The sequence below is a fragment of the Vanessa tameamea genome, chromosome 30 (assembly GCF_037043105.1).
Source record: "Vanessa tameamea isolate UH-Manoa-2023 chromosome 30, ilVanTame1 primary haplotype, whole genome shotgun sequence".
In the NCBI taxonomy this organism is placed as follows: domain Eukaryota; kingdom Metazoa; phylum Arthropoda; class Insecta; order Lepidoptera; family Nymphalidae; genus Vanessa; species Vanessa tameamea.
The window spans coordinates 5,602,180-5,628,128 of NC_087338.1; the positions used below are offsets into that span (position 1 = coordinate 5,602,180).

The following is a 25,949-nucleotide window of genomic DNA, read 5'->3' on the forward strand; positions in this document are numbered from 1 at the left end:
TTGAGCCACTCTGTTCCACATGCCTCCTTCCACTTGTCTGATGTCGTCATCCCACCTTTTCTGCGGTCTAGGTACCTCTCATCCTTTTGCTATGTCTGGGGTACCACCGCGTCACTGTTTTGCTCCATTTATGGCTCCTACCCATCTCCATTTAAGTCTTTTGACTTTAATTGTTACAGCTGTAGTTTTTGTTTTATTTCTAATGACACAGTTTTTAAATCTAACATATGTTTACATGATTAATACATATACTGCCGGTACCATACGACCGAACATTTCGAATTGACTTATAACTAGATGTTAATTTCTTAGGCTTAGCTTCTCTTGCAGCTTTATTGTTTGCAGCACGAGCCAGTTGATTGGCGCGTTTCAGGTTACCCTTTTTGAAAAACCTCTTCCTCAAGACTTTAGGGTCCATACCGAGGTTTTCATGCCTGAAATTTGTGCTTGTGAGCTTTGCGATTTTGACGGTTTGTACGGTTCTTTGACTTCGCCATTTTATTTCAAATGTAGTTCTACAGTCCTACACAATATCGAGAGATTTAGTTGTAGATAATTGTTCGGGAATGTCTGACGATGGCGGTGGATCCTACTGAGATCTGAGGAGTTACACGAATAAACCCTCTACACATCAGTGTATGGAGCAGTAGCACCAATCACTGCAACGTTCATAGCGGCTGTTTCGTTCGTTCGAAAAGATTGGAGTCATGTTGGAATGTTGGAGAGTTGGACGATCGTGTGGAGCCGGCATAAACTACATAAATTTATTTGGTATTAAAGTGGTCTTTATTTGAAGTGTATAATTTGTTTTATTGCTGTTTAAATCGTATAGTTTTGCATATATATAAGCAATGTCGCTCATAAAAGTACTTATCAATTAATTAACAGCTATTATTTATTTTTTCTTATGGCAACACGAACATATCAAGTACTGCGTTCTTTTTTATACTATATCATAATTATAACAAAAAATTAATTAATATTTAACTATTGCAAAATACAATTACATAAACTTAAAAAATAAAACGTAATTTCTCTACAAGTAATAATATTTAATAATTTATACGAGCACAAAATGTATTGCTATAATACAATTTAAAATATTTATTAATTTTCAAGGTTAACCACAGATAATGTACAAAAAAAATAATGTTGCCACATTAAATAATGATAAACTTCATATATCAATAATGCGGAAGTATAATTTTGCATTAAAACTTAATACAGGAAGAGATACGTTAATGTTTTCGTACATTAATTAGTTATAAACTCTGTATTTAAATTGTTCTAGTAAAATTAATTCGAATGAGGCTCTCATGTTATTATACGTTAAAGAGAGATTACAGAACACAAAAGTCTGTGCAAACATTGCACTCTCAATTGCACTCATCCGTATTACAACATGTGCAACTCCGAGCTCTTAAAAATATTGGCAAGAAAAAACGAACATTATTGGCCAGACCTGGGGCCAAGGAATTCAAATCAAATCAATTTTATTCAAGTAAACTTCACAATGAAGCGTTTTTGAATCGTCGATGTTCACATACTACCACCGTTTCGGACAGCAGCCTCCAGCGAGAAGAAATGGCAAGAAACTCGCATAGTTGCTCTTTTCAACTAAACAGATTTACAATGCCGTCAATCCAAAATCTGTAATATATTAACATAGCCACTGAATCAACTAGCAGCTCTATGTATATGTTTGTACATTAAGGTTACGATTGGATACAATTATTGTACATTTAGGGCTTTGTGCAAGCTTGTCTGGATAAGTCTGTACCTTCCCTGACAAGCTTGCCCGAGTGGATTATCTGATTCATCAGATATTCTTCTACCAAATGGCGATGCTAAGTGGTGTTGTGTTTCGGGTGAGTGAGCCAGTGTAATCTTAGATTCAAAGGTTGGTTCGCAAGACAAGAAATATTTCTTATGAGAGGTCATGACCACAGACCGCTTGAGATGATTACCGCGACTAAATTTTAATACCATCTATTTGTTGTAACTTGCCTTTAAATGGTACTAATGGTACTGTAGGCGACACCTTCCATACGGTTGAACCGATCACCAAGAATATTCGTATAATGTTTACCGGCAGCATAATGTCCTAATTAATCTGGACTTACCTAGTATTTATGTCTTAAAAGAAAATTAATTGTAGTCATGTAAAAATAATTACAACGAAACATATTTTAACTAAGTTATCTTTGTTACAGATATCAAGTCCAACTTACAATAGAGCACAGATTGTAGAGCATACAAGATGGCGCCACAAGAGCGAACTTCATGCTGCGAAGAGGACTCCCGCCAATCGGGGTCCATAGATAATAATCTTTCAAATATCGACCTATCAGGCAGTTTCGTCAACAAAGGCTTCACCAATGACAGTACAGATAGCGCCGCTGCAAGGAGCCCAGACAACGAAGACAACAGGAAGAAAGTCACGGACTTTGATGATTTGTTACCATACGTTGGTGAATTCGGAATATATCAGAAGATATTGTTCCTAATGATGATACCGTTCGCTTTCTTCGTTTCATTCGTTTATTTCTCGCAAATCTTCATGACCATCGTACCGGAACAGCATTGGTGCTGGATTCCAGAGCTCGCCAATTTAACGGTGGAAGAGAGGTGAGTGCATCCAGCTTGACCATAGTAAAATAAATAAACAAATTTGACCTTGACTTGATATGCCATTGGACGAGTTAATAATCTGCGGTATTCAATATGGATTCTAAAATATGGCGTTTTGAATGAAGGCGAAATGTTATCGTGGGGTAGTGTTGTAATATCAATAAAGATACATTAGTCAGAAGCTATTTGGAGCGTACACAGAAGAGTTTTTAACAAATCACATGGTGAATGTAATTTAAAGTTTGTTTGCTTTACTTAGCTTGCCATTGTAATATACCTAATATAAATCTATCAATTTGTAGGTACTACTTTATACAGGAACGAAATAATTGTTGTTTTCAGAAAAAGTAATATATGGCACTAAAAACTACACAAACAACCGCATTTTACGCTAAAAACTTGATCACTAGGTAGACATTATTTAATATGAAATGCAAATTAAGGCACAAGGGATAACATCTTAGATCCAAGCGGCGTATGGGCGATTTAAGGAATGGTTAATATTTCTTAAATATATAATTCCACTAATATAAGTCCATTAAAAATAAACAACGAGCTGAAAGTTAGTACATCTCGTGAAGGACTTATTATGGCTAGTAAGGTTGAACACAAAAGGCCATTCATGCAAAAAATTAAATACGAGTAATTACGATGCACTAATGACGCATATGTTGAGTAGACAGCAATTTATCGAAACGCTAATTTGAGTCCGACAGTAACCGCTTCAAATCGTTTACACTAAAACCTTGAATCGTATTTGTAAATCCGTCTAACAACTATAGTAGATAATTCTTAAAAAATGGAATGTTGTGTATCAAGTTATACAAAGTAAATCATTTAAAACGCGTAATACGCATGAGCGGAAATGGAGGAGAGGATGACCTGAGAGATGGTGGAGTGTGTGAGAAGGGATAAGAACACCAGGGAAGGAAAAGACACCCTGTGTCAACCCCGAATAGTTTGGGAGAAGGTCAGCGAAAGAAGGAGATAGAAATATTGGAAAGCCCAGGTTTCTCAATATTTTGGGGTATAGTCGTATCCATTTCTAATACGATGGTGGCAGGGCAATTACTAGGTACTTAATATCGTTGTGTTCCGGTTTGATTGAGTCAGCGTATCAGGAACAAGGGTTCCAAGGTTGGTGGCGAATTGGCGTGATGTAAGGAATCGTTATTATTTCCTACAGCGCCAATGGGTGATGGTGATCACTTAACATCATCTGCCTATCATACAAAAGGGGTGTATTTCTCGAAGCTTTCGAAGATCCTGTGTCACAATAAATCAGATTTCATCGTCTTGATTTTTTTTTTTATGGCATTGGTTGGCGGACGAGCATATAGGCCAACTGATGGTAAGTGGTCACCCCCGCCCATAGACAAAGGCGCTGTAAGAAATATTAACTAATCCTTACATCACCTATGCGCCACCAATCTTGGAAACTAAGATGTTATGTCCCTTGTGCCTGTGATAACACTGGCTCACTCACCCTTCTAACCGGAACACAACAATACAGTGTACTGTTATTTGTTATTTATTATTTTCATTCATCAGCATCATCAAAATAAATCAATATATACTTTATTCACTTAGGCTCTTCCAACATTGAACCGTCATTTTACAGAATTTTAACAAACGTAAAGCTACGTGACACCAGTACGGAATGTAGATACTTCTAACTAATGTTCCTTCCGAAGTTGAATAAATTACTCGGGTTCGACCGCACAATGGTCTCAATTAATTCTCTTGCTCTAACCGCTGAATCGTCAGGGTTCGGCATAACGTTTGGGACACAGACAATGCATTTGCACAATAAAGTTAGAATGTGTACGTCAAGGTAATGACGCATACGAAAAGTACGATATATTTATTCTATACTAGTTGCCCGACCAGATTTTGTCCATCTGAATTTAAAAAAAAAACTCTACCCGATCGCAGTGCCAACTACACGCCCAATATAACCCCTCAGATTCCCCAAATACGCCCAAAAATTACATCGATATCGGTAAAACTGTTTAGGACGACTTCACTTATATACGTACAGAAGGTTTATATTATATATTAGCATTAGAATTTAATTTTATGTCATAAAGTATATAAAACAATCGTTAATCAAATTGAAGTAGACTCGTAATAGTCATGCTATAGTGTTCAGTTAAATGTCAAGCTAGCACCGATCGGGAAGTGGATTCGACCAACAAGAAACTGAGTGGTTAGTCTTTTTTGACAATTATATTTAAATAGGTTATTTAAAACAATCGTATTATTTATTTCATACTATTTTATCATTTAGCTATATGCTAGACTAATTGTCGCCTGCGGCTGCGATCGCGTTTTAGAATTCGTCGTTAGATGTTAGGTATAAAAAAACCAACGTCGTTCCTTGGAGTTCGAGTTGCTTCGTGACAAACTTCATCAAATTCAAGTCAAGTCAAAGGTTTGACCGTGACCGCAACAGACAGACATAGTTACATTTAAAGCATAAAAATACATATAATGTATCTACAACCGTAGATTTGTATGAATTTGTAATAGACAAACATACCTTACCGATTAAGTATATGTATGTGATTACAAAATACATTTGATCTTGAGATACTTAACCGTTGAAGGAATCTTTACAATGTTGATTATCTATAACAACGTCCCATTGATTATTGTATCATAAAAATAATATTCGAATATTTATTTAAAGTAACGTAACATATAACCCACTGCTGGGCTAAGGCCACCTTTTGAGGAGAAGGTTTGAAGATTATACACACAAAAATACTAAGTTTTGTTGTTAAAAATCAAAATCAAAATATACTTTATTCAAGTAGGCTTTTACAAGCACTTTTGAATCGTCATTTAACAAACTATTCAAAGTAAAGCTACCATCGGTTCGGAATGTAGATACTACCGAGAAGAACCGGCAAGAAACTGAGTAGTTACTCTTTTTAAACATCTAAAAATACAGACATGTTAGTTAAATACAATTATATATGTATGTTACGTCTCCTGCCTGGAGGTCAACAAGCATTAACTCCACGCTTTTTTATCATCAATATAATCTTGTATCGAATAATATGCCTTCTTTACCAATGTATTTTTTACAAATGACTTGAATCTATGAAACGGCAAAGTTAAAAAATTAAATAAGTTAGGCAGTAGAATATCTGATTGGTGGGTACAAGACCTATATCGAGTTTACAGACACACAGACAGACGCGGCTGGGTAATCTATACTTGTTCGATATAATAAAATTGTTGTTACGTTATCTATATCAGTTCACAGCTAGATAAAAAAACGCGGAAGTTTTTTAAACTATTTATGTAATTTATGTATTTTTTATTGAATAAATAAACCTTGTGATTGTATGCTGTTGAATACATTTAAATTTTTATTTACTTACGTATTATCATAAACAATTACAAATTATGATGAGTTAATAATTATATAATTTGTTATGCCCCGTAAAAGATAGCTTGATTTTTTTGACGGATGTAAATTTTTCCGATCGACATAACTTTGCAATGACGAACATATTATTTTTTTAATTTAATGATTTTGAATATTGTAAAAATATTTTAAAAAATACATATAATTCAAAAGTTCCTAAAGATTCAAGCGTTGTCCGAAAATTTGAAGACTTTCTTTTATTTATTTATAACATCTTTGGTTTATTAGTGCCGAGATGGCCCAGAACGCGTGCATCTTAACCGATGATTTCGGGTTCAAACCCAGGCAAGCACCACTGAATTTTCATGTGCTTAATTTGTGTTTGTAATTCATCTCGTGCTCGGCGGTGAAGGAAAACATCGTGAGGAAATCTGCATGTGTCTAATTTCAACGAAATTCTGCCACATGTGCATTCCACCAACCCGCACTGGAGCAGCGTGGTGGAATATGCTCCAAACCCTCCCCTGAAAGGGAGAGGAGGCCTTAGCCCAGCAGTGGGAAATTTACAGGCTGCTAATGTAATGTATGTATGTAATGTAATATTGGTTTATTTATCGTTGTAAGGCTTCACGGGATGGGTTGTGATACGATCACGAACTCACCGATCGTTGCCGAGACGGCCATAGCAAAATTATTGAATAAGAATAACCTATACAAACGTTATGAACAATTTTGTTCTCTGTTTTTTAGTTTTTTAAATAATTGTGATTGTGATCCTTAATCTGTCTGCCATTACTGTCTCATTGATTAATAAAATTTGTAAAAACTTGCTGGTACTATTATAAATATAGATGAGTTTTTGTTAATTACTGGTTAATTATATAAGTCAGTAATATTGAATTCATATTCCATTGTTTGTTTCATAGCCTTCGGAATAGAGATCTACGTTACTCGATCGGTTAAAAACATAGAATTCATATTCAATACAAATATTATCCTTAATCGTAAAACACCCAATGAATTGTATATAGTACTTGAAGTACTGAGATGTTTGTTAGATTTATACGCGACCTTCATTTTAGTTTTACGAGCAACAAACGATCGAGAAAAAGTATAGTTTATGGTATTGTATGTTGTTCAAATCTACTACGGAATGAATATTCTTCCAAAAATAATATGGCGTTCCATTGACCCTTTTTTTTTGTTTTTGAGCAGCGAAGGTCCAGTTGTTTGAACGCCTGTATGTTAACCAGTGGCAAGAAAGTCAGGTACCTGTCACTCAATCTCCATGTGCTTAATTCATTTCATTTGTGTTTAAACCGGCGTTTGTCGGTGTCACCACGCAGCATTGGAGCAGTTTGGTGATAAGCTCCTAAAATGTGATGAGAAACAAAATTGTCGGTAATTTAATGCACGAAAACTTTGTAAAATTGGAAATAAATGTAAGCTACGCTATAAACAAAAAAATCACCCTTAAATTTAAGATGGCGCATGAGACACAGGATACGAACGAAAGCCAAAATGAAGGAAATATGCTACTTCAATTTTTCCGATGTCAATCCCGTTTTTAATCGAATTAAATCGGACTTAGGCCTTTGCCTACTTGTGTTAGAATTACTTTGACCACTATAATGAACCGTATTATTAACGGTACCTCCCCACTGAAACTATGGGCTTATTTTCAGTTATTTTCAAAGTCACCAACTACAAAACATTGCTTAGACAATTTCGAAAAATTATAGAACTCTTCCATCAATTTCAGCTTAAGCCTTACATAGAAATAAAACTAAATATATAAGTTTACTTAATATAGAAGAAAATAACAATAATACAGGCCCCGGCATCAATATATTCAAAACGATAAAATTGAAATAAATAAGAAATTTTCTAGAGTAATCTTACGGAGTAACGAAATATGTTTAAACATTTACAAATCAAATGTCCTATTTTTCCTCTTATATAGACGCAGCATAAAATTACAAGGTAACAAAACCCCATGTCATTCCTTGAAGATCTCTGACGTCATTTAATCGTTACTAACCGCAAATATTCTTCAAATCATTTAACGAACAATCGAATTACGAGTATATAGAATCATGTTCTAGTGTTGAGTATCAGGCTCTATTGTTTGGAGAGATCCGGCTTTTTGTCGGGTCGAATCTTGACCTGCTAAGATGTATGCATGGATAACTGTTGTATAATCATATTATACAATATTAAATCGTATGACGTGATTAATATCAAGCATAAGGATGAGCTTGTTGCGTAAATTTTCCTATGAGCTACGTTCTTTTTGGAAACGAAGTCCTTTTACGCGGCTCTCAGTAGAGTGACTGGTAGAAATCGTTAGGCCATCAGAACATACATAACATAACATTAACAGCCTGTAAATTTCCCAATGCTGGGCTAAGGCCTCCTCTCCCTTAGAGAAGAAGGTATGGAGCATATTCCACCACGCTGCTCCAATGCGGGTTGGTGGAATACACATGTGGCAGAATTTCGTTGAAATTAGACACATGCAGGTTTCCTCGCGATGTCTTCCTTCACCGCCGAGCACGAGATGAATTATAAACACAAATTAAGCACGTGAAAATTCAGTGGCGCCTGCCTGGGTTTGAATCCGAAATCATCGGTTAAGATGCACGCGTTCTAACCACTGGGCCGTCTCGGCTGTTATGTGCTGCCATCAGGCGACACTTAAACTTTTCACGTCTGTTTCTCTTTTATCTGTTTCTTTATTTACGGTTTAATTAAAAACTATATTTACACGGGATTTTATTGTGTTTATAATTTCATCTATACTGTATATACTTCTATACTAAAATTATAAATGTGAAAGTAACTCTGTCTGTCTGTATGAAGCAAACTTGAACTCCAAGGAAAGACATAGGCTACTTTTTTTGCCTAACACATGACAACCAACCCAAAGCCACGGGCAACAGCTAGTCTTTTCATATAGTTATATATTATATATATAAGTCTTGAAAAATAAACGGAATGATTTTGTAATGGACTTGTGTATGGATTTTAAAATATATTTTCTTTCAATCCAGAGAATATAAACACAAATTATGAACAATCAAATTCATTGATGGTTGTCAAATTATATATTATATGTTATAAAGTGTCCTCAGAGTATTATTGAAGTACTTATTATTATTATAAAATAAAATAGAAACTTTAACTACCAAGTCCAGGCACCTGAAACTTGAAATGTATGTATGTCTATGTTTTGATGTTAGCGTAAGGAATGGTTACTTGAACTTTTAAGCGTGGGAGGAATAGCTTTGTGTATTTTTTTAAGATTATAAATATACCAACCAATACACTTAGATCTTCATGCAGCCTCCAAAGATGAATCAGTCTTGTACCATAAATAATTCATACAAATAAACTGATTTCATAGTTTTTATAATTACGATTATTAATAATGACATTTCAGTTGAAGGTAATTACTTCAAATGAGGACTCATAACTAAGTAACAGGGTAAAGGTCCCACGGCGAAGGGTTTGAAGCTTGTTCCACCACGCAGTTCCAAGGTGGTAGATTCATCCGATAGGCTTTGACTACTAGAATTATAAGTTCATTAAATTTTAGTAGTATTTGCTCGGTTTGGACCTGCGCTTCGAGAAGCTCTTACAACTGGGTCATCTCGGCTACGTAGGTAAATAACTATATATCGCCCGCGGTTGGTCATGTCTATTGGTTGGTCAATTCTAATAATCATACATTTTTAAATTAAAATTCTTTCAATTTCAATAGGTATAAATCTGTTGTTGACACCGCAAATTTCATTGTCCATTGAAAACGCCTAGGCGATTAATAAAGAATCCGGTTTGACTTAATCGACCTGGATTAGCATCAACTTTATTAAATAGACAAGTACTGACAGAAAAACAGACATACAGAGTAATATTAATATAAACTTGTATAGACTAGATACGTTGAAAGCTAACTTCGTGATCGTTTATGTCACGAGAAGATTTAATTCTATGTATAAATATGTGAGAAATTAATTAAGTAAATATATTTATTCATGTACCGAGAAGCTATCCGAAAACCGGCTGTCTTGGTATGGGCATGTTATGCGGAGGAATGAGGACCATGTTGTGAGAAAGGTTTTGAAAATGGATGTGGATGGATATAGAGGTAGGGGACGACCCAAGAAACGATGGATGGATTGTGTGAAAGACGATATGGTTAGAAAGAATGTTACTTGTGAGATGGCGTCCGACAGAGAAGTATGGAAGAAGACATGCTGCGCCGACCCCGAGTAGAGTTGGGATAAGGGCAGGAGAATGATGATTTATTCATGTACTGTTTAAACCGAGGTTTTATTCGATGTAGGTAAATCTATTTCCATCGGATATAATTGTAAAAGTTATTAAAAAAGTAGATTATAAAACATTATACCGACACACGGGTATGAAATGGCCACGTTTAACACGAGTGCCTATTTAGTGGCAGCTTGTTGCCCGTTTGGGTAGATACCACATAGTCATCACGTATTTTACCGCCGAGCAGCAATACTTATTGTTGTGTTCCAGTTTGAAGGGAGAGTGAGCCAGTGTAACAGGCACAGGGGGCATAACATCTTAGTTCCTATAACAGAACAGGAATGAATTATATTTATAACAGCGCCTTTGTCTTCGGGCGTTGGTGTATAGGTATATATCACCAAAGGGGAAATTGGTCCGTATACCTACATATTAAATTAAAAAAACTACTAAACTAAACTAAAACTTATACCAAAATATATAAAAATATAGGAGCAATATACCTTCCTTCTTTAAGTCGGTCGAAATCAAATAAATTAAATATTATCATGATACAGCGTTAACGTAGCGTTTTAATCTGTTGCCATCGGAAATAATTCTAAACGTTTTAAAGTGTTGCAATTATAACAATTAAGATACGTGCATAAGAATATAATTTACAAATAACCTTCGTTATTACGGATATCCGGTTTGCTATCGGACATTTTTGCAAGGTTTGAATATTATACAGCTTCTAGCTGTCCGTCCCTACTTCACCCGGTAAAATAAGAATTTGATTTACTTCCTGATCGCGGCGCCACCTACGGGGTCCAACCTGAACCACACATAAAAAAGTTCATCGAAACCCAACAGCTTAGAATGAGTTTAGCTACATACCTTTAAATTTATTAAACAAGCTTTTAATTTAAATATTCAAGCTCCTCATACTGGTTTAAATTTAAAGTTGTTAAACCTTCATATTTTTAGTACGTATTTACGGACATCGAACACAAATATTTGTAAAATTCTTATGAACGCAAGTTAGCAAAGCGATCCAAATCAAAAACAATATAAGTATACTTTATTCAGGCTTTTACAAGCATATTTGAATCGTCATTTTACAAAGCGAAGCTACCACCGGTTCGGAATGAAGTTTTTACTGAGAAGAACCAGCATGAAACTCAGTAATTGCTTTCTTCCAACATAGATCTTCTGATATAAGTTTTATGTATATTGGTTTAGTGACTTCTTCATAGACAACTATACCGTGATATCAATTGTAAAACGTTGCCTCATTGTTTACGTAACAGTTACGTTGACAATTTGAACTTGAAAGTTAAGGTCAGTCCACTAGAGGTCATTGTATTCGTGCTGAGATTGAGATTTTAATTGGTTCATTGTAATAAAAAGTCTAGCGAAATGTATATATTTTATTCACCAATAAATAAATGAGGAGCTATAATTTTTGAAAAAACTAGATTACACAATAAAAGCCGCTATGTCCCTGCGTTTTAAATCTGTAATATCTTCGAAAATATTCAATTACATGCTGTTAATGGCCATATTTATCTATAATAAATTTACAATTTATTGAAGGTTTTAATTGGATAAGGATTAATGCTGTATTGCTTAAAATCGCTTCGAAAATAAGCCATTATTTCTCGTAAAAAGTAAAGAGTAAAAAATTGTTATTGTGCGTTAACCGAATTTGATTATATTTGCTATGAAACAAACTTCAACTCCAGAGACATATGATTTTTTTAAGCCTAACACTTGACGACGTATCCCTAAAACGATCAAAGCCGCGAGCGACAACTAAAATGTTTAAATATTGTTTGGCTGTTAGGTTGGCTGTCAAAGTCAAATCTTTCACTTTTATCAAATCAATGTATAGACATTGATACCGTTCGACCGACCACCATGAATGTTGCTATTAATCTGTATTTATTAATAGAGTATTTTTTAAACTCACCTATAAATCGCTACAGCATACTTACTTTTTTTTTATCTTAAGTATTTAGAGAAAAAAGAAACCTGCTGAGTTTCTTTCACTGGTTGACCGGTGGTGATCCGTAGGTAGAATTTTGACAATCAATAAGAAATTCAATAGAATTTGGTCCCATAGATTGCTGACCTATTTTAGGAGGTGTTCGAGGTGGACCTCCTAGATCTTTAGGAGATCAGGAGCTCCTCTGGGATAGGCTTCCGTTTATCACAGAGTAATTTAAGTAATTTTCAGTCCAACTTATGTACATACTACACGAACTAAGTACGAAACAATTTATATTTGATACAATCAATTTAACGAATGTATTTGGTTATGTGACATAACAAATTATTACGTTTGCATAAAGATCATCTTCACATAAGAAACAAAATAAATAAATATTGATGATTTTAAAGGCGTACAGTATCAGTTTTATGTATATTGCCGAAGCTACGTGTACATTTAAGTTGTGTCCAACTTTATCTGCAGCTTCGACTGGCTACATATACATATGTTATACTATTATTTTTGTATAATATCGATAGGCGGACGAGCAAATGGGCCACCTGACGGTAAGTGGTCACCACCGCCCATAGACAATGGAAATACTAATCAATCCTTACATCACCAATGCGCCACCGACCGTGGAAACTTAGATGTTACGTCCCTTGTGCCTGTAGTTACACTGGCTCACTCACCCTTCAAACTAGAACACAACAATTCTGAGTACTGCGGTTTGGCGGTAGTATATCTGATGAGTGGGTGGTACCTACCCAGACGGGCTTGCACAAAGCTCTACCACCAAGTAAATATGATAACATCTGCCTTATTTCATTCCTAGAAAGTAAATAAGAATATTACTCATAATAAACCATAATAATTATTTTCTATAATTATAATAAAATATTAAAAAAAGAAAAAAACTATTGTTAATTACACCGTAATCAAGTCTCGAGATGTCATCCCAGCCTTTAAGGCTAGGTCGGAGTTATTAGAGAAAGGTCAGATGACAAATAATCTATGAAAAAAAACTAGGACTGAGATCTAGGCCAGACTATCAATTGAAACCTTGTTATAGAATCGATATCGATAAAAAAAATATAAATAATACGAATACATAAACAATATTCATCAACGGTCAGACCCTAAGGGTGTGAAATAGAGATTGTTTTATGGGCACGAATTTTATTAATTAATTTATTCGTATGACAACCAATTTCCAGTCTTGGTGTGGTAGCTTAGAGTCAGTTGTTTTTTTTAAATTTTGTACTATTTGATGAAATGTGAGCTTAACGTGTAGACTATTTAGTAACGGTTAAAAAGTTACATGGAGACTAATAATGGAACATTTATTTACACTAAAATGTGAAAGTAACTCTGTCTGTCAAAATATTTAAAAAAAAAACAAAATCAAAATATACTTTATTCAAGTAGGCTTTTACAAGCACATTTGAATCGTCATCTAACAGACTATTTAAAGTAAAGCTAACACCGGTTCGGAATGTAGATTCTACCGAGAAGAACCGGCAAGAAACTCAGTAGTTACTCTTTTTCAACATCTATTAGTTAAATACAATTATATAAGTATGTCATGTCTCCAGCCTGTAAGTCAACAAGCATTACCACGCTGTCTGTCTGTCTGTAACTCTTTCACGGAATGAAACAATATATAATCTTTGTATGCCGAATTTCTTAAGACCAACCCCTAAACCGCGAGCGAAGATGCGGGTAACAGCTAGTTTTATATTTTCAAAACTAGGAATGCTATCACGTGTATCCTGAAAATTTATTTCGTGTCCATATATATCTCTCATCAAACGTGTCAGCGTTAGGTTAGTTTAATTTGGGGAATGTTTGGGGTGTTCAAGGTCTGGAGTCTGCTACCTCCCATCCTACATACCCCTCGATCATGCTGCAAATGGTTAGCGAGGTATTTTTTTATGATGTTTGGTTGATGTTTGTCAGTTGAATATAAAAGAACGCTGAATACACGTCCAGCAGAGAGCGCCTACATGGTTAAGGCGGGCCCTGCTCATCATAATTGCATAATATACGAGTTCAATATCTGTTGTTAGGTATATGTTATATATTAACAAATATATAACTGTACTTATTATAACGAATACAACTCAGGAAGAACGTTAAGGTCATACGTAATGGCAATAAAGACGGTTATTATATCAATAATAACAAAACAATCAGTTCGGCTGAACAGAAAATGATTAAAAAATCAAGGTCCGTAGTTTCGCTATTGTGAAGCAATGCCCTTCCTCGGTAATAACATGAACTTGACTACAGAAGTTGTATATATATATATATAAACTATACAAAAGGCGCCCAAATAAGCTTAATAAAAGCACCATTGTGACGCATTTTATCGTGATAGCCATGATGATATCATCCTGACCGATTTAGGCTACGGCGGCCAGTCTCAAGAGAAACCCAGGGCATTTTATAGTGCAGTTTCTTTACCTGATTTCAGGGGCAAGGGAGTGTACATACTTCTTCCAAACTTCCAGTTGTTAGTTGGAATTTTTCGGTAGAAAATAAGTTTATATTGGCCTGAACTGGGGTTTGGACTAATGAGGCAATATCGTTGTATTTTAACCATATAAAACAAACTACTCGTCCCGAAATAACGATTTTACTCAAAGATATTTATTGAGTCGTGACAATTCAAAATATTCAGAAACAGAGACTGAAATTCCAAAAGTTTGTAATCTATCGCCAATAACATAACATAGCATCGCAAATCGCGCGGACATAACGTCGCAGTTCCCAAGATTGGTGGTTGGTGTAATGTAGGGAATGGTTAATATTTCTAACTGAGAATGTCTATTGGAAGGGATGACCACTTACCATAAGATGACCCAATTGCCATCTCGCTTATCTGTTAAAAAAGAAAATATAAATAAAAATAAACATATTTAAATACATTATGCCTTAAGGCTTTGAATGCTTTACAAGAGAACATTCTGAAGATCTATGAAGTAAGCAGAGGTTTAATAAAGCATCAAATCAAATCAAAATATTTTTCATTCAAGTAGGCCCATAAAAGCACTTTTGGATCGTCAAGGTACAGAGTTAAATTGAATGTAAACCTATTAAAAACCTATTAAACCTATTTAACATCCCACTTGAAAATTACAAAATTCGATTTAAACATTAACAAAAACTTTATCATAGATTCGTTTCTATGATCACGATTCAGAGCAAAAAGAGTCGCGCTCGGGCGCTTCGTTAACAAAAAAACTTTTTATCATCTTCAGGAAAAACCTTAGAATATAAAAAAAAACCTATAAAATATAGGCTTTGTGCGTGTTACACGTAGAATTATATCGAGTTGAACGTTTGTTAATATCTTTGCAAACGAAATTTCATTTAAATTTCTGTACTTATCTATTTATTATTTTTAAGAAACTTACTTCTTTACTTATAAGTCAAAACACAAATATCTGTATTTCTTTCTTCAAAAATGACGACAATTCATACAATTTTAATTCGCAATTTAACCCTATGGGGTGTATTTCCTAAATATATGAATTTTTCGCGTCACACGAAAATATAAGTAATTTATACCGACGACGGCGAAAACGCGTTGGGAACACTGGTAAAGAGGACACAGATGGCGACTACTAAGGATTACAGCCTAAATGTCAATCCATAGTAGAGATCCGGTACTAGATAGACTGGTTGAATACCATACAGACTTCCAAGGAATCCAGAATCCCAAGAAGATAAATAACAACAAGGACACAATCCGAATGTCCGTCTGGAATCTACAAGTTGTAGACAGACATTTATTATTATTCCATAAATAAAAATTCTACAATTTGCAGATCAGATACAACTAAGCCACAGATAATGTCTATGGTGAAACAAATTTAACAATAAAAAAAATTATAATAAAACTATTTTCCGTAATACTTGTTACATAATTAAGTACGATGAAGTTTTTATCTATCTACTTATCTAAATTCATGATTAAATTAATCGTATATAGTCTTATTGTTTTTAAGCCATCGTAAAATTCACTAATTAAAAAAAAAAAACTTGACAAAAAGCCTTATTCCAATCTGTCTCACGCAACACCGAGAGATAAAATATCACTCACTGATTAAACAAACGAAATCTCGGAAACTATAACTTGAAATTTGGCAGATAGGTTCCTCACAGGGTGTTAAGTCCATTCCTAAGGGGGAAAAACAAGGGTCGGAAGATTGTGTTTTCTAATTTCGCGCAGGTAAAGCCGTAGGTTCAGCTAGTGTTTAATAAATTTTAATCTCAATGTTTCTTTTCAGACGATCCCTCGCCATCCCTCCCAAAATAGATGGACCCTTCGCTCATGACCGTTGTCACATGTTCTCCGCGGATTGGACCGCCGCTCTGGCCCAAGGTCGAACTACCCCTGATGATGAATGGCCGATCATACCCTGCACACACGGCTGGGAGTACAACAGGAGCGATGTGCCTTATGAAACTATTGCCTCACAGGTAAAAATTATTTACAACAATCTTTAATTTGTCATAATCGCAGTAATTGCAATTTTTTGTGTGATGTGGTTCTTATGAACCAAGATGGCCCAGTGGGTAGAACGCGTGCATCTTATCCGATGATTTCGGGTTCAAACCCAGGCAGGAACCACTGAATTTTCATGTGCTTAATTTGTGTTTATAATTCATCTCGTGCTCGCGGGTGAAGGAGGGCACCTGAACATTGGGACAGTGTGGAATATGCTCCAAAACCATCTCCTCAAAGGGGGAGGAGGTCTTAGTCCAGCTGTGGGAAATTTACAGGCTGCTACTATTTGTGTGATATGGTTCTTATGGAACAAAAGTGACTCCAACTCAAGTCCATAAGTAGTCATCACCACAGTCGCCATTTTCAATGGAGACTATATAAAATATACATGCGCTCCAGCTCTCATAATTCGATGTGATGACAAATCCGACATGATCAAAACGACTTAAAGTACAAAACGACTTAAAGTACAAAATCGACAGCTTTACAAGCTTTCCGAGGCAAAGGACACTTCCAATTTTCAAACTTCAAACTGCTTCTAATGAATAGAATTAATTAACCAATTATTATAATTATATCCGTAGCTTGATTGGGTGTGTGACAAGGACAACCTACCCGCCACAGCCCAAGCTATATTCTTCTGTGGGGCCATCGTCGGAGGTCTGATCTTCGGCTGGATAGCTGATAAATACGGCAGAATACCTGCTTTAGTTGGTAATTACATTTTCATTTTTATTAGATACGTTTAACTCTCTTTTTATTAAATAGATCGACTTACATCGACTCGATCGATTAGTTATTCAATATCAAACACATACCATAGATTCGGAAATAAATACCTCAGACCTGCAGAAAGTCGGGGAAATATGTGTGATTTAAAACAGTCTAAAGGGTACAACAAACATAGTCATCATTAAAATAATTAATTTTATAATGACGTTCAGCACACGAATGTTTGTCCAGACATTTTTTTAAACCCTTTCTGACACCCTCTTTACATTTTACGTCAAAAATACTACTAACCTTATTCAATCTTTAAAGGTTTTGTGCGCAACTTAGGAGGTGCGTGGCAGTACAATAAAACGACTGATTTGCAGAGAGCAGTATTGTGGAATGCAATGGATGAATGAATGAAAATGAGTGTTTATTTAGATAAATGTTTCGGGTATATATACAAAAGTTTCGGTAGCAAAAACGACCCCTTCCAGAGTCTCTAATGTTTCAAATACGCAGTTTTTTGTGCATAAATGCAGTATGCGCTTGGAGTAGCCTATGGAGTTATTTACGACGTAATGATGGCGTGCAGATGTTGTATACGCTTGGAGCGGCTATCTAGAGGCTAGCGTCGTAACGACAAACAGATGTGCTGCTACAAATCTATCAACTGAAGTAACAAGTTCAATTTTCCCATTAAATATAAAGCCAGTCCTTTTTGTGCACAATATGCGAGGCATTCGTGCGACACACCAATTGTTAACCATTCGAGATTATACATGGTGTTCAAATCAATCCGAGTCAGGTCTTAATCGAATACAAAGCGCGAAGTTGTATTTGCAAGCATTAGCTTGCATAGTTGCTCTTTTCAAATAAACATATTTATAATGCTATTAGTCACAATTATTGTTGGTACAATACAATTGGTCCTGGGATGGAACCCCAGCCTAAATCCAGGCGTTTCTTCCAATGAGTATAAAGATTCTTTGCAGGGTATTACAAAAGTTCTTTTGGCATTGAGGCAAAGTTAAAATATGAGTTATATGTTTGAAGGTACAAATCTGGTGGGGTTCGCGGCAGGAATAGCGACAGCATTCTGTAACACTTTCTGGTCCTTTGCGCTCTGCCGGTTCCTGGTGGGGCTCGCGTTTGATAACTGCTTCACCATGATGTACATTCTTGGTAAGTTCACGGGCATCTATATGTTTACGAGTATTTGCTAAGTAACGATTGTCAGGAGTTTTTTTTTAAACACCCGTACAAGTATCTTCCACACCACCATCATCAAAACATTTGAGTATTATATAGTTACACTGTATTAGCATAAATCTGCAGACGGAGTTCGATGTGTCTCCTTTAAATTGTAAATACCGTTAGAGTATAATCTATCTCGCGATTGTACACTGTCTAAAGATTGCAACCGTAACATCCTGCTTACAACATCTACCAAAATTAATTTCACTTAAATTATAAAAACTTTATAAGATCTAATCATGAAACCCAATGGAATGATTATACTAAATATTATACGTTGATTGTAAGTTGAATCACAGTTTAAGATCTCGAGATTGACTGTTTGCGCTTAGTAGCTAAGCTTAATTAACTCGGTACCTTGCGGAGTAAGACCTCGTTGTGACCGCTCTTGTCAATATTATTAGCAAATAGTCAACGTCAAAGCTAAATCTGAACTTAACTCTTGTGAGTTATGTACGTTCCAGTGTTGGACAAAAACCTCCTTGGAGACTTGGAGTCTTGGAGAAAAGACTTGAGGTTTTTTCCACTACTCAGCTCCAATATGGCAATGGTAGTATCATTTCATTGAAATTAGACACATGCAAGTCAAAGTCAAAGTCAAAAATCTTTATTCAATATAGAAGTGTTTACACTTGCTTATTGATTGTCAAAAATCTACCACCGGTTCGGAATTCAGCACCTCGGACCTGAGAAGAACCAGCGAAAGAAACTCAGCGGGATATATATATATATTTTTTTAACCATTATTATGTACAATGATAATTATATTTTAGTTATTTGAAGCAGCTTCCTTTCGATGTTTTCCTTAACCGGCGAGCACGAGGTGAATTATAATATGTATGGACTCGCAATCATCGGTTAAGATGCACGCGTTCTAACCACTGGGCCAGCTCGGCTCTCCAGGCTTTACTTAGCTTTATTCCATAAGTAATACTAAATAACATTTCAACAGTATTGGAATACGTCGGACCGAAATGGCGTACGTTCGTAGCGAATATGTCTATTGCCATATTCTTCACCCTGGGGGCGAGTTTGTTACCGTGGATCGCTCTCTGGGCTGACGACTGGAGGCGATACGCTTTGGGCATCAGTGCCCCCTTCATAATCGCTGCGGCGACCCCGTGGCTGGTACCGGAGAGTGCGAGGTGAGGATTTTTTCTTTATTTGAAGTAGGTATCCAGAGGACCTAGAGCACTACTTATTGTAGAAGTAAATACTTTGGCCAAGGAAGCACGAATTGACTTCGTATCACTCAAAGATTTTGCTTCGCTTCTTTAAATAACAGTAACAGCCTGTAATCCACTACTGGGTTTATGGCCTTCTCTCCCTTTTGAGGTCAAGGCTCGGGGATAATTCCAATGCGAGTTGGTGGTTACACATGTGGCAGAGTATCGATTTTTTTTTCACAATGTTTTCCTTTACGGAGCGAGAGATGAATTACAAACACAAATTAAGCACCTAAAAATCTTATCTTGGTTTGAAAATCATTTTATCGTATAAAAACAGGAACTGTTATGTTTCACCAGATGGCTCCTCTCCCAAGGAAAGATCGACAAGGCGTTGGTGATCATGAAGAAATTCGAAAGAATCAACAAGACGAAAATCCCAGACAAAGTTCTCAGCGAATTTACCGTGAGTTAAATATTGATTTTTGTAAACGACTACACGTATGTATTCCCATAGCCCATTCCAACGGCAGGACGACCAAAGATAAACAAACCTGACCTGAACCAGTTTTACATATTCCATGCCATTGACTAATAGGTCTGTTACATTGTATACTACAAACAGTTCTTGATTAATATATTGCACTTGATGGTAGGGCTTTGTGCAAGCTCGCCTGAGTACCACCCACTCAACTACACAGTAATATTTAGTGTTATTGTGTTCCGATTTATTGGGAACTTCTTAGTTTCCAAGGTTGGTTGCTCATTGGTGTGTTGTATGGAATGGATAATATTTCTTTTTAATGTCTATGGGTGGTAGTGACCACTTACCATCAGGTGACCCATTTGTCCGTCCGTCTACATATTATATAAAAACATATTTTTATATATAAAACAACACTATTTCACTTCGATAATTATCAATAATAATGCACTTTAATTTAAGTATAATAGTTCCAAAGCTTAATAACTTCGCCGTCATCAAAACGCCATTATTTCGATCGCGACTAATGTCATGACAATTCAAGGTCAAAGTTGTTTATTTGTTTTTACTCCTCCTGCCATTGAAATGGGCTTTTTATAATTTATTATGAAACTCAATTTTATGTTTGATCGCGCTCATCTCACAATCTGTCAGTACTGTTTACAAACTTTTTGGGTCAAATAGCATTTACTAAGAAAGACTAGGCTGACGTCACGCGAACGTAGAGGAGCTGCCACGTTTAACGAGTGAAACTGTACGAAGCAACTAGTATAATATAAATTACATAACTTTGGAAGCTGTTTCTTCCAATACAATTGTCAATTTCTGGGACAATATTCGCCTATTTTAATGCTCACTTTTAACTTATAGGAAGCTTCCCACAAAGCGATCAAGGAATCCGAAGCTGAATCCAAAACGTATTCAGTTCTGGACATATTCAGAACTCCTCGTTTGAGGCGGAATGCGCTACTGCTCATCGTCATCTGGATGGCGATCTCTCTGGTCTTCGACGGACACGTCAGGAATGTGGGGTCGTTGGGTTTGGACATCTTCCTGACCTTCACGATAGCCACGGCAACGGAATTCCCCGCTGATACCTTTTTGACAGTCGTTTTGGATAGGTGAGTTCTTGACTACTTTTACCTACCGTAAATTTTTTTTCTATTTCTTTTGTGGGGAATTTTTAGGGTTTTCTTCTAATCGAAAAAGGAACCTTAAGAAAGGTCAACATATCATGAAAATCATTACGAAATGATAATAATGATGAATCGGTGACTTCTCAACGAAGCCAACGCAGATATCACTGTATACTTATATATTAAAACGTTTTCAGATGGGGTAGGAGATGGCTCGCCTGCGGGTCCATGGTCATCAGCGGCATCTTCAGTCTCCTAGCTACAGCTGTTCCAGTTGGTGAGTCACTTCTTGTGTTAGATTTTCCTAGCTATTATAAGATATTTGATCAGTATGAGACGTAAGAGAAAGAAAACTATACTTTAAAATCCAATAATCATTTGAGTCTTGAGTGAGAAACATACGACGGCACCGAGAACCGTTCCCATACTCTGAAGGTGTGATCAAAGTGTTCTTAAACGAGAATCGAATGCCCCGCAGGCGGCCCGTCGGCGTCGCTGGCGATCCTGGGCCGCTTCGCCGTGAACATCTCGTACAACATCGGGCTGCAGTACGCGGCCGAGCTGCTGCCGACGGTGGTGCGCGCGCAGGGCGTGGCGCTCATACACATCATGGGCTACGTCGCCTCCATCCTCGCGCCCTTCGTCGTCTACCTGGTGAGCCACACCCGCTGCTATGTCCAGGACCCATACCCTTTAAAAAATTAACGGTCCCCACTCTGTCCCTTCGACGGGAGTCATGTTCGCATGCTACAGTGACGTGACCCACCGAATCTGGCCGAGCTCTGTCAAATCGGTAAATATACTGGCTCACTCATTCTTCAAAGCGACCCACAATGACACTAAGTATTGCTGTTCGGTAATAGAATGAGCAGCTGATGAGCGGATGGTACCTACCAAGAAGTAAAGTGATATTTATTAGGCACAGAACTCATGCAATTGTTTGCTTCGTAACTTGTAGATCAAAATGACACCATAACATAACGTAAAACCTATTTCCAGGCTAATATATCCCAAGAGCTACCACTCCTGATTCTCGGAGTTCTGGGTATAGTCGGGGGAGTCCTGTGCCTGTTGCTGCCCGAGACTATGGACACAGAGATGCCGCAGACCCTGGCTGATGGAGAGAACTTCGGCAAGGACCAGCGGTTCTGGGACATGCCCTGCTTCCCACGGTATGATAACATTTTAACTAAAGTTCTTGCAAGTGATTTTATACTCTTTGTCTTAGATATGAAGTTGGAATTTATACTTTGTATATAAAAGTAATTGACTTCTTGGAGAAAACTGTCGGTTTCGAGGTCCTGGGTATAATCCCCGGAACAGGCCAATAAAAAGTAATGGTGGTTTTATGTGGAAAATTAGTCGGTAACCTAGAGTTTGGATATTGGAAGTGTGCTTCCAGTTCAGTTTCAGTGACAATCTAAGTAGTCTAGACCTTAGACAGTGCACCTTTGTTACGTATGAGCCACCTGAGTAAGTAGTCACTGCCATAGACATCGGAGCTGTAGGAAATAATAACTGTTCCTTACATCACACCAATGCGCTACCAACCTCGGGAGCTAAGATTAATAATGTCCCTCGTCCCTGTAGTTACACTGGCTCACTCATCCTTCAAACCGGAAAACGAAAAACTTAGTATTTTGCTGCTTGATGGAAGAATATCTGGTGAATGGGTGGTCCCTATTATAGTGGTAGTGCCACGTTGCATGCCTTTGGGTTGCAACCAAATGGGCCGGTGCGCTCGGGGAAGGACCACTACAAAAATCGGCGTGAACTGGTAGCTATGCTACCGCGTTTCGTCCGGTATGTGAGAGGTCCAGATGCCTGATCCCCCTTCCGCCCAAAACATGATGGTTTTTTAGAATTCGGTTATATTAACCCAGGAGCGTTATGCATTAGGTATCATCCCAAATTACTGGAAGACTGCTTTGGTGCATTCGATCCCTAAAAAGCCAACCGCTCAGACCAATTATAGGTCTATAGCCATCACCTTCTTATTCTCCAAGGCCATTACCTTGAATTCGTTATAAACTGCCAGCTCCTGCAGTTTCTAGAGGAGCACCAGCTGATTAGCGACCGCCAGCACGGTTTCCGTCGCGGTCGCTCAGTCGATGATCTTCTTGTTTACCTGAAACATAGATAAGCGGAGCAAGACATTGGGAGCCAGTTCGGACATAGCGAAGGCCTTCGATTGCGTGTGGCACAAAGTGCTTTTTTCGAAGCTTGATTTCCTTTCTATGGGCTTCCCAGAAAAATCACCATTTGTAGCATCTCCTCGATTTGAGAATATTCCGATAGCCACCACAGCCAGTACCGGAATAGTTGGCGTCGATGTTTCGAGCCTCGTTCAGTTCCGCGGTCAGTCGGAATGTAAAGTCAAACTGGCATCAAAACAAGCTCGGCGTGCTCAACAAGGCGAGACAGTATTTCATGTCGGCCCATCGCCTAAAACTATACAAGGCGCGAATTAGGCCTCACATGCCGAGCACTGCTCTCACCTCTGGGCGGGTTCTGCGTTCGTTCAAGAGCTCATCCCCATGCACGTTCGAGATGAGCTAAGACCTGACTCCCTTCCAGCAGCAAGAAGCAAGCGCGCAGCGAGGCGGCCCCGCCGGGCGCGGCCGAGCAGCCGTTCGCGCGCGCGCTGCCGGCCGGCGCCTCGCGCGCCTCCGTGCGCGCCTCCGTGCGCCTCTCCGCGCGCCTCTCCGCGCGCTCCAGGCGCGGCGCCGCCGACGCCGTCTGAGGCGCCGCACTCCGTACACCCGTACACCAGCACACCCGTGCACCATTGGCTAATTGTAGTAATTTATTTTTTGTAAACTTTTGCTAATTCGATCTCTTGAAATTGTTCGGTTAAATCGTATTTATTTATTTAGTTAGCTCTAGTTCGTCTCAGGAGCTGTGTCTGTGTCTGTGCTGATGTCCTGTGCGTGTAGACTTCGACCTTGAATCGTCGCGAGGTCGTCGGTCGATATCGAAATGAAGGCGTTTTGAATGTCGGCGAAGTTGCTATCGGAACTTGGGAAGTTCAAATTAAGTGTAATAAATATGCTCCAAACCTTTTCCTCAAAGGGAGAGGAGGCCTTAGCCCAGCAGTGGGAAGTTAACATATAGAACTGTTCTTAGCGCACAATACAGCAGAGCTGTGAGTATGTAAACCTATGGTTTGTGAACCTTGACCGCCGCCGCCATCACGATATACAAAAGATACAATGATAATCTTGATTATGTTTGTATTTGAATTTTATGTAAGTTCAAATTTCTTTAATACATAAAATCTTCTTGAATGTTTTGAAAGATGTCGTTGAATGTACGCTCTTCTACTTGGTTGAATGATGATTAGTGAATGAATGTATTATCGAATGATTTTCATTTTGTAAACAGCCTCATAAAAGCATTTTTTATTCGATATATTAGTATTATCAACATACTATGTTCAAAAGACAACGTTTTCGAAATCAAAATTAATATTATTGTGATTGCGATTCGGAATTATATGCAAATTCTATCACTTCGAATAAAACCTTAAATTTCGATTTACCAAAGAATCGATACCGTTTCCAACGCCTTCAAAATGTCGAACATAATCGTGACAAATATGGCGCCTGCTCAGCCATATTACATTTCCATACTCAGTCCGTCATTCTTGCCTTTGCCTGCAGGTCGACTTTGATATTGTTATCTTAGTACTAAGCGTAATTTTAATTATAGTTATTAACAAATGTAAATATTAGTTACATAAGATATATATGGAACACCTCCCCCCCCCATATATCTACAGGAGGAGTAGAGATAAATGAACAACATCAAGCGATTGACGCGATTTCATTGGTCGAGAGTCTCGTCTATGGTATTCGCTATGGATTTGCGCAAACACGGCGTCGTGTATCAACGAAGCCATTGTCAAAACTTTGTAAGTAAAATTAAAGTGTCTATAAGTAGTTAATTGGAATTAGAGTTCGACATAATAGCTCCTTTAGCTCTTCAGCTCCCAGCTGCTTACCGACTACCGAGCGTCTGCGAGCTGACGAACAGATGAACTGAAACAGCACTCTGACTTTCATTGATTCAAAGAAACGGCAGATCGTCCGCTCGTTTCGCCACTGCACTTACTGCGACAAGAATTATAAAAAGATTTGGACTTTAAACAAACGAAATTAACATTCGTAAAGTAGTTATTTATTGCAAAACAAACACTTTTAGTATTTTTGCTTTTATATTTTTTATTAAGTTTCATTTCAAAATTATAACTATATAAAATAAATTTCAAAATAATCAACGATAACTTACACATATCATTCTTGACAAGCATGTCAAGGGACCAGAGTCCCTACAAGTGGAATGCAGTTCACTGAGCGAGTGAGCGAGTGAGGGGCAGATACCGCGCGAGCGAGCGAGACGACATTAGTTTATCGGCGC

At 37.3% G+C, this 25,949-nt stretch overlaps 1 protein-coding gene across 2 annotated transcripts; it reads left to right on the forward strand.

The window, feature by feature from the left end:
• The first annotated feature begins 2,218 nt into the window (after positions 1-2,218).
• On the forward strand, positions 2,219-24,434 carry LOC113391655 (organic cation transporter protein-like). 2 transcript variants are annotated; one of them, XM_064220022.1, is made up of 11 exons: positions 2,219-2,628; positions 16,556-16,748; positions 17,361-17,490; positions 18,544-18,672; positions 19,697-19,889; positions 20,271-20,376; positions 21,265-21,515; positions 21,728-21,807; positions 22,009-22,184; positions 22,530-22,702; positions 24,108-24,434. In XM_064220022.1, exons 1-11 carry the CDS (start codon positions 2,261-2,263, stop codon positions 24,271-24,273), a joined length of 1,965 nt encoding a protein of 654 aa, XP_064076092.1. In that variant the 5' UTR covers positions 2,219-2,260; the 3' UTR covers positions 24,274-24,434. The 2 variants fall into 2 exon arrangements, with proteins under 2 accessions (XP_064076092.1, XP_026483475.2); XM_026627690.2 differs by having other exon boundaries at positions 24,111-24,434.
• The last annotated feature ends 1,515 nt before the right edge of the window (positions 24,435-25,949 follow it).

What these genes read in the sequence shown, in the direction of transcription:
- LOC113391655 (XM_064220022.1), top strand. Translation starts at nt 2,261, where the DNA reads ATGGCGCCACAAGAGCGAACTTCATGCTGCGAAGAGGACTCCCGCCAA. An exon ending in CAGAATACCTGCTTTAGTTG is followed by an intron (nt 17,491 to 18,543) that starts GTAATTACATTT and finishes ATATGTTTGAAG; the next exon opens with GTACAAATCTGGTGGGGTTC. An exon ending in AGCTACAGCTGTTCCAGTTG is followed by an intron (nt 21,808 to 22,008) that starts GTGAGTCACTTC and finishes AATGCCCCGCAG; the next exon opens with GCGGCCCGTCGGCGTCGCTG.